The following is a 10314-nucleotide window of genomic DNA, read 5'->3' on the forward strand; positions in this document are numbered from 1 at the left end:
ATGGCTCGTGTGGTGCCCAACAGGAGGCCGAGGTAGGTGAACGGCATCGATCCAACCGCACAACCAAAGACTCTAGCAAGATTGGCCATAGAGGTTGCATCAAGATTAATCGGGATCAACGTGGATTTGTGAAAGTTAATCTTGAGGCCAATGGAGGAAGCATAATCAGACAAAATCTGTTTAACTAGGGTTGCTTGTCGAGTGCATGCAGGGAGGACAATAAGCGTGTCATCGGCGTACTGAAGAACAGGATATTCAGTTTGTCCAATGCATGGAAACGGTAAGTCAAGCCTGTCTTGGCGAAAAGCGTCATTAATTGTTGCCTGAAGTAACTCCGCTGCAAGGATAAAGATTATCGGCGAAAGAAGGTCCCCTTGTCTGACCCCGCATCTGCAAGGGAATTGTCGGTCGGGTACACCATTAAGAAGGACTGACAATCAGCCATAGGAGAAGAGGTAGTTAATCCAGGAAATCCAGCGATCATTAAAGCCCATATGCAACATTATGTTAATCATGGGTTCATGTGCTACTGTATCAAATGCTTTGAAAAAATCGAGCTGGAGAAGAATGATCTCCCGACCAGACGCATGGCATTGATGAATGTAGTGGTAAGCCCATACAAGGCAATCTTGGATGGTTCTTCCCTTGAGGAAGTCATATTGGTTGCGGTGTACCAGTTGGAGAATTATGCGTTGCAGTCGATTGGCTAGAAGTTTCGTCAGTAATTTCAGACAGCAATTAAGCAAGGTGATCGGTCTGTAGTCATTAACTGACGTGGGCGCGTTTACCTTGGGGATCAGGGTAATGAGACCGTCATTGATGCTGGTGATGTCAAGATTTCCTTCATAGAATTGTGAGCAGAGCGAGTAGAAGTCATGCTTGATGATCGGCCAGCAAGCCTTGAGAAAAGCTCCACTGAAACCGTCCGGTCCAGGTGCACGATCAGGTGGCGTTTCCTTGACAGCTCCATCAATTTATTCTGGACTGAACGGCTCAGTGAGAAGATTGCTTGCTCGTTGGATTATTGAAGGCAAGTCAAATTTCATATCACATTGTGCTGTGGTCCCCAGTCTGGTTTTGTATGTGGAGTGTAAGAGTGCTTCCTTACCAGGGTGATCCTCAACCACACGATCATCATCAGTACGGAACGAAGCAATGTTGTTCTTACGACATCTTTTTGTGGCAATCGCTTGAAAAAACTTAGTGTTTTCGTCCCCAAACTTGATCCAACGAATGGTGCACTGCTTTTTCCAGTAAAGCTTCTGGTATTTGAGCAGTCGGATAAGGTGAGCTTTAAGGATATTTCTGAAGTTTGTTTCTGGGAGTGTGAGACAACGTTTGTTTTCCAGTTCATCAAGCTCAGCAAGGACCTCATTACAATTAGTGATCACAATAGTAAGCCAAGAAATGCGCTTACTCCAAATCTTAAGGGCATGGCGGAGGGCTTTGAACTTGTGACTTAGTGTAGCCGCAGCATTTTTATTGTACACTGGTTTGTCCCAAACTTGTTGTAGCACATCCATAAACCCCTGGTGTAAAATCCAGTATGATTCAAAGCGAAAAAGCTTACTTCGAGGGATCTTGGTTTCAATGGTAACCACGCAGGGTATATGATCTGAAACTGGCTTGCCGAGGGGTTTCACTAGGGTTTGAGGATATGAATGGTCCAGTGTAGGGAGGTGAGGAACCAATCAATTTGCTCAAGAAGTGGATCATGGGAAAATTGTTAGGGACCCAGCATGAACAGGGGACATTGTTAGGGACCCAGCGTGAACATGGGACATTGTTACGGACCAGCGTCAGCAGGAGAACATTTCGATTGCCTGCCATTTGTGAGTTGCGTTGCAATTCACATACCTATAAATCTTATAAGCTCTTGTGAGGGAACGATGGATCATCACGCGAACGTATCGGGTGCTCCCATCATGGGGTACTCCAGGTGCTCCATTGTTAACCGGAGAACATTGTGACCAACCTGTTACGGACACAACTTATTTACGCATGAACAACATCGTTACTGACTGTGCGTCATCACGGGAACATTGTTACATGATACATTGTTGCTGACCCTACGCACACCCGCAACCGAAAACATTTCTACTGACCCTTCATAACAATGTTTCCGTTGTTGTGTTGGAACCGTAACAATGTTCCTTTGTTGGCGCAGGGTCAGCAACAATGGTTTCCGTGCGCCGTTGGCCGTCGTCGCTAACATTGTTACGGACGCAGCACAAAAAACATTGTTACCGAGCCTCCCTCGCAGCACAGGAAACATTGTTCCGACTACAAAGGGAAAATATAAAGTGGGGTCGGTAGAAATGTTTTCCGTTTGTAGCTCGGCAACAATGTTTTCCCTCGGGGTGTCGGTAACAATGTTTTCCGGATGTGTCGCCTTCATGAAAGTGGAACATTGTTACGGACCCAGCGAGAAGCAGTGTGTGTTGCCATTGATAATATTGTTAGTACCCAGTGCTACCAACGGTTAAGGAAGATCTACTGGCCAGGAACAATGTTATGGATGTCAGATGTAGTGAAGGACCTTCTAGACAATATTACATTTCTAGATTATCTTCAATTGTATTTTAATTTTATTAATTCTAATAACCTCCGGAGAAAGCATGCCTTTACATATTATAAAGATGGCGCCTACCTTGGTCTTAAGGAAAAAAGGAATTGGCATCCCATTGCGGATGGCTGGACCGGGCTAACTCGGTTTTCAGGCTTTGGGCTAGGCTGATGACACCAGATCTTCCTTAGCCGTTGGTAGCGCTGGGTATTAACAATGTTATAGGTGACACCACACACACTCCTCAGCACCCTGTCACTTCCATGAAGGCAACACATCCGACGCCTATGGTGTGATCGCCCTTCCTTGTACCACAAAACACATGGGTGTGTCAGAAAACACAAAGACTCGAAGGGCTATTCATAAAAGATAGGAGGTGGTTGGGCCCTCAGTCGACCTCTCAGTGGCAATTTTTCTGCACTGAGTAGAAACTTGGATCAGTGTGAACACAAATACCAAGTTAAAGTGTTTATTTGACCATTTATGAGTTCATAAAGTAAAGTAAAATTAGCTGCCAAGTTAAAAGACCCTGGGTTCATTTTATGCATTTTAAGCTAACTAGTCCGCATTTCTTATCGGTTGCATTCTGTCATCAGACCTGCAGTTTGTATCACCATCTTATTTACTTTATTATTTCAAACAACATGGTGTCGCAGGTCTTCAATTTTTTGACTTAATTAATATGCCACTTATTTAGGGACGGAGGAAATACCTTGCTATCAGTGGGCTTCTCAGAATATCATAAAAGGAAACTACATCTATTTTTTCCATTGTTATATTTCCTATGTTTGTATCCATGTGTTGTTGTGTTGTCACGTTGAATGTTGCATTTGGTATCTAGTATATGTGCAACGGTTTCTTGGTCTGTTATCAGACCTGCAGTTTGTATCACCATATTGTTACTTTCCTAATATATGTGATAGTAGTTTGCATTTCACTGCACTAAATTCACATCTTCAACTAACTAAAGGTAAACTCTTCCTATCCATAATCTGAAGGAACACCCGTGACAGACCGCTCGAAGGCCGTCGATTCATTCAAAACCTGACGCTCAAGATTTTGCCTCGTATTTGTGGAAAAAAAATCAGCGTAAACCCCGCATGTAATCCCCTCTCCCCTTGCGAGCCCATCATCCATACTCGCCCGGTCCGCTTCGCTCGCGTCGCCGCCAGCTCTCCTCGCCAGATCCACTGCTCCGCCGGCCAGCTCGATCCGCCTCCCACCTCCACATCTCCGGCCAATTTCCGCCCCTGTTCCTCCTTCGATCCACGTCGTCCAGCATCACGACTGCCCTCTATTCCTCTCCACCGATGTGTACCTCGGGCGACGGTGCTCCATCTTGGCATTAGCAGTTCGAGGCTCCAATCACGGCTGCGATTCGTGCTTCGCCAGGCTCCACCATCCATTGAATCCGCTGCATTTGGGGTTTCTCCTGCCGGCCGTAGAACATGCATCGGATTACAAGAATTCCGCCCTATTCAAAGCGCACACCAAACCCAAGGTATTTGAACTGCGTCCGTCGCCCTGATTTGTGGACTTTTCGTTTTTGCAACGGAAATTTCTTTGTAATTCATCCAGCAGCCTAGTATTGGTGACAATTTCCCTTAGTTTCAATATTTTTTCCATGCTTCCATTGAATCTGACGACTGTTGAGCGAAATATATTTCAGTGCTTCCTATATACAGAGCTACCAATATATATGTAACCATAGTTGGCCGTAATTTTGTTTTGATTTCATGTTTCAAAATTTCATGCTTCCATCTAAGACTAAAGTTGCACTCTCTGCAGTTTTTCCCAACTTCATACACTCATGTTTCTAATTTGTGACAAATTTGCAACGGTCGTCTAGAAAAATTGCTTCCACTTTTAGTGCTTCCTACATTAAAAAATGTGACCAATTTGTCAACCTCATCTCTTAATCGCTTACAATAGGTTAAGATTTGTGTGGTGGCAACACAGCAGATGCATCCTCATAATGGCACCAAGCTTACTAATGCCAATGTCATGTGCCATATAGTTGAGTGTCCATATTTCGTGCTTCCTACATTCTTGATGTCATCAGTGAATTATAGTTCATATGCTTCTCCTGTTTAGATAGTTGCTGCCATGAAAACTGCTTCTTCTTTTTGCATTTTTTTATAAACGTTGTCTTGTAAGCATTCTAGAGATCTCCCCCATTAATTTTTGTATTTATACAGCGAATTAAGCTACCTATATTGCATGGTTATGTGCTTGGATTACAAGCAGCACATGGAAGATAGCAATGTAGCTAACTCCTGACAGCTTGTACTGAGGTGGCCTCCCTGCTTTCTATCCTTATTTCTTGCATACATATCCATGGCAGTGAATTTATGCTTCAACCATTGCCAGTGTGTCCTTATTTTATTGTATATACATTCTGCTTTCAACCAATACTTGTTTGTGCTTCAATCAATATTAGTACGCTTCAACCACGACCGGTGTTCCTTCTTTGACTAATGTTATTGTACATTCATTTTGCTTCTTCCAGTGATCCTTACATGTATATGTTTCCATGGTAGTAAACTTTTGCTTCAACCATTGCCCATGTATGCTTCTTTTATTTTTATAGACATTTTGGTCCAACCAATTCCATTGTGTGCTTCAACCATGGCTAGTGTGGCTTCTTTTATTGTTTTTCTATAAAAATAGTAGGGAAGACCCATACAATTTATTTACTGATGTTGTTATACATGCATTTTGCTTGTTGCAGCAAAAAATATTGTTTCCACAACTATCGTGTGTGCTTAATTGTTTGTCACTGATCTTCTGTTGCAGACATTTTGTTCCGCTTGATGTAGTCATGCTTCTACATTTCCAGCACAATGGCAATGGCTAATGTGATGCAACCTCTAGGCTCCGTTGTTTGTTGGTGGTTGCCTTGTTGACGATGAATAACTGGCGGTGCACATGGAGCTCACACATGATCGGCTAGTTTAACACGCAGTGATGCTGGCTATGCAGAAGTGAAATTATTGTTGTTTAGGAATAAAAGTGTATAATGTTCTTATCAATTAAATTTGTGCATATGTATATTCTTGTTTTGCTTCCATACATTTTATTTTGCAAAAAGTAAATGTTCCCATCAAACGCAAATATTGTTTCTTCTGCACCAAAATATATTTCCAAATCATCCAAATGCTACCATATAGCATAGAAATAATGCTTCTATTGACGCAAAAAAAATATTTCTATCAATACGGTCGACAAATATGGAATAAATATGTTCTCATCACACCATAAAAGGATGCTTCTCCCGAGAAAGAATAATGCTTCCATGCCACCTAATCATGTTGGTATGTACAAAAAGTATCTCGAATACTATTTTTTTTCTTATATTTGTTTGTTGGAAGCAAATCACAAATTACCAGATTTTTCTTTTATAATAAAGGATATTTGGCGTGATTTATGGGAAGCAATTTCTGGCTAATGGCCAAGTACTATGAATCTACCATTTGTTGATGCGTGTGTTCAATCATGAAGTAGTGATTTAGGAAGCAATGAAAGCAGTGATTTAGGAAGCAAGGATAGTTGGCATATGTAGCAGCGTGTTTAGTGGAAGGACTAACCGGAGCAATTAATTAAGGATCCAAACCAACAAACCATGTGTGGGCCATATTAAAATATTGGACGGCTACAAGGCTTTTGATCCTACGGTGCTCCACTAGTCTGATGGGAGCAAGGGATCAGTAGTCTGATCCCTAGTGCTGCCCCTAACTAAATCTCTTCACTATCCTCAAGAGACTGGGATGTACCATGTGTGGTGCTTTTTCTCGACCTTTAATTGAATAATTAATAATTTATTCCAAGCGAACGGAGAAATGATAAGCTATGTCAAAAACTCTAGCAAATATGTAAATGTACTGCTTCAATAGCGTTGTTGCGATGATTTTGCTCGTCAATACTAGCTGGAAGAGGTATTTATATTTAGGTAACACCACATGAATTATTGTATACCTGCGCACGAAGACTAGTTCTTCCATGGCTTGGCATTGGGGGCAAATGGTGGTGCGGTGCCCACCATGATAGATCGGGATCGATGGCTGGTTGGAGGAGGTTCGGCAGGGATGGGGTTGCATGGGAGATATAAAGGGGTTTTGTGCAAAAACAAAGAGGGGAGTGGTGGGATTCTTTTTGTTAAAGTGCCACTACTGGCCTTGCATGCGCGAGATATAGATCGGACGGTCGAATGTGTGCTCGGACCCCTGCTCCTGCAGATGTCATCAAACAAATTCGATTCAAATTTGGTTTGGTTTGGTTTGCTTTCCTTGCGATGTACGATAGATAGATGTCCAATCACGCGTTGCCCCGCCTCAATAAATAAATTCCCCCGGACCCTAGCCCAACCCATCCCATAGCAACCAAATCTCCCATCTTTTCCTCTCCTCCGCCGCCACCACCGTGTTTCTAGGGTTTCCCCCATCCCCAATTCGTCCGCCCCTACCCCCAGCCCGGATCTAGCAGCGATGGAGACCGCAGAGGCAGGCGAGAAGAAGATGATCATGCTCAAGTCGTCCGACGGCATGGAGTTCGAGGTGGAGGAGGCAGTCGCCATGGAGTCGCAGACCATCCGCCATTTGATCGAGGATGACTGCGTCGACAAAGGCATTCTGATTCCCAACATCAACTCCAAGATCCTCTCCAAGGTCATCGAGTACTGCAACAAACACGTCCCGACCATGCCAGGTGTCGTCGCCACTAGAGCCACAGGTGCCGCTGCGTCTGATATCGTGGCTCCTGCCGCCCTAGCTGAAGACCTCAAGATCTGGGACGCAGAATTCATCAAGGTCAACCGTGCCACCCGCTTCGACCTCATCCAGGTATCATATCCTTCGATTCGACCATTTTCTTTTTCTAGATCTACTTTTTCTAGATGTTCCCCTTCTGGCACTCGATCTAGATTGGGCTTGTGCGTCTTTGTACTATTTATATTAGATTGGACAAACCCCTCGTACATCCATCAAGGTAGATTCGATTCGATTCGATTAGACTAGATTAGATTTAGATTATACATGATTGTGCTTTATTAGCGACGTACACGATTGGCCAGCCATACGAAATCCTAGTAAATTGGTTAGGGCATCATCTTGTCTGATATGTTTCACAAATATGTTCATATCATTGTTATGCGTAACCTAGGAAGCTTTATTATGATCAGTGTGAACTTACAAAGCTGCACTATCAATGTGCCCGCAAATTGTATATGATTAACGTGTGGAAACATGAGACTACTCATAGCAATATATGCTTTTTATGATTATACTCATAACAATATATGGTTTTTATGATTATGCTGCATATATTAATGCTTCTATCTCGCACGGTAGGTCACTTCATGTGTTGTTTTGTGTTTTATTAGCTTGTAACACATCTTAATGCAAAACAATCTATCTAATTATCCATGTTCTATAGCCATTATAGATTAATGCTTCTCTTTGACACCCTATGGTTCTTTTTACCCCCTCTCAGGCTGCAAGTTACCTCAACATCAAGGGGTTGTTGGACCTGACTTCCCAGATTACTGCCGAGACGATTAGTGGCCATACCCTGGAGGAGATCCGTGGTTTCTTGAGCATCAAGAATGACTACTACTTGCCTGAGGAGGAGGAGGAGGAGACGATCCGCAGGGAGAACCAGTGGGCATTTCAGTAGAGCAGCATCTAGGTCGCATTGAGTGAACGCTTAGTATTCGTCATGTCAACCTTTTAGCTGCACTCTTTGTGTGGTTGTAATTGTACTGGAGTTTATGAGGTGGCATCACTGAACATATTCAGTGTTTATGCTTGCGTGAATATATTTGTCAGTGTCTTTACATGAGGCTGGAGTGGGCGGTGTAGTCCACGGGATGGTGTGATCCACAAGGAGCCGGCATGTATCTCTCTATGGTGGATGGTGAAGTCCACAGGATGGTGTATTCCACATGGTTCTAGCAGGCTGGGTAGTCCAAGGCATATTTAAGGTGGTCTGTAAATTCGTCAAGTTAAAATTGGAGAGAGATTGTTGCGACCAATGAAGCATATCAGTTTAACTTGTCATGGTGCGAGAGAATGAGTCAACAAAGGATGATCTACAAAGAGTCAAGATCGAACCAGCACATAAGACAAAATTCAAAATTAGGAAGAGATTGTTAGGTCTTGAATTAGTAGAGTCCTACGTGATGTAGCTCGATAAACCATTGGCACCACGCCTATGCCTGCAACAATATGCATCAAAGCGGAGCTGATCCTCCTTCAGAATCAGGTGGTATAGGCAAAGCCCCTGTTTGCGCCATGCTCCGTCTTCTAGAAGAAGAAAGGACCATGTCTGCATCCAGTTTCAGCACATCTCCTCCTCCTTGGTAGAAAGAAAGAAAGCACCGCCACTACTGAATGAATATGCACACGGAGACCATGGTAGCCAAGCTGGTGCCATGCTTGCTCTATAGACTCTAACAAAAAAAAAGAGTATGACAAACATCTTTCTCTTTGTTTCAGGCAGTATAAACAGGTAGCAAGGAAAAACCATATAATACTGTTTTTCCTTGAAGGCAAAGATCCCGAGAAAGAGCAGTTGCCATCAATTTTAGCTGAAGGACGAGTATTAGCCTCAACTGGGGGACACTTGGCTACATATGGCATGACACAGAATATAAAAGAACTACCTGCATCTGACTTCCATAGGGTGTATTTTCATGAAGCGACTATTGGATCAAAAATCCCCCATACAAGCACTACTTATCTCACAACATGAAAAGAACTTATTATTACCAAGAATTCAAATGACAATCAGATGTACAAATATTAAAGAAATAGTCAAATTATCGCACACAATGGTGCTAAAAAAATTACTGGTCTAGTTTATGTTACTCAATGGAAGAACCAAAAAAATAGTTTTGCAAGGTCCCACCTGATCTTTACTATAAAAGGTGAGTTAGACATTATAAAAGCAATCTATAATTTGAGATACTACTCCCTCCGTCCGAAAAAACTTGTCCCAAGCTTGTCCCTCAAATGGATGTATCTATCATTAACTTGGTGATAGATACATACATTTGAGAGACAAGCTTTTTCGGACGGAGGGAGTACTTGATATAAAAGCCAACTCTGTAATATTCATAATCCTTGAAAGGAACCATTTCAAACAGTAGCCTAAATAAAAGAAGGACCATGATGGCTAGTAGCCAGTAGTAGTAGGTACAGTACGACGGACAGGAAAATGTACAATCAAAACCTTGATACGGCCAGGCAATAATATATACCAAGTAGAATAAAAAAATCAAGTCTAATGCATCCATCATAGCCATTGAGAGATGGTAATCCTAACAAAAAGTATTAGTTTGCTTGCACTGTATGACAAAATGACAGAACAATGGTCCATTAAATAGAACGTGCATTATGGACATCTTGCTTCTAATGAAAATTCCAAATGAATAATTATGGCCAAGGGGAACATGCACACAATATAATGGTGATGCAAGTCCAACTATAACCGCAACAAAATAAAGCATGAAACAGAGGAAGCATCTCTTCTGATGGGTTAGAACCAAAAGGTGCACAAAGTTTCCCATAGCGCTGACATAGTATCTTCAGCAACGAAAATAAGCAACTTGTGAGGATCACCTCTCTGGTATTGACTTGTGGAAGCTTCCCATTTATTTACATCCTTTGATTCAGCACTTCCACGAACAAGAGAGCTACAAACAGATTGATGGCAGAAAACAATGATCCAGTGGCTCGTGTGGCATAAAATAT

General features: G+C 42.5%; 1 protein-coding gene across 1 annotated transcript; it reads left to right on the forward strand.

Moving 5' to 3' along the window:
• The first annotated feature begins 6952 nt into the window (after nt 1-6952).
• LOC123129947 (SKP1-like protein 1) lies at nt 6953-8360 on the forward strand. Its single transcript, XM_044549905.1, has 2 exons — nt 6953-7404; nt 8054-8360. The coding sequence occupies exons 1-2, from the start codon at nt 7051-7053 to the stop codon at nt 8234-8236; spliced, it is 537 nt and encodes a 178-aa protein (XP_044405840.1). The 5' UTR covers nt 6953-7050; the 3' UTR covers nt 8237-8360.
• The last annotated feature ends 1954 nt before the right edge of the window (nt 8361-10314 follow it).

Source organism: Triticum aestivum, chromosome 6A (assembly GCF_018294505.1).
Source record: "Triticum aestivum cultivar Chinese Spring chromosome 6A, IWGSC CS RefSeq v2.1, whole genome shotgun sequence".
Lineage (NCBI taxonomy): Eukaryota > Viridiplantae > Streptophyta > Magnoliopsida > Poales > Poaceae > Triticum > Triticum aestivum.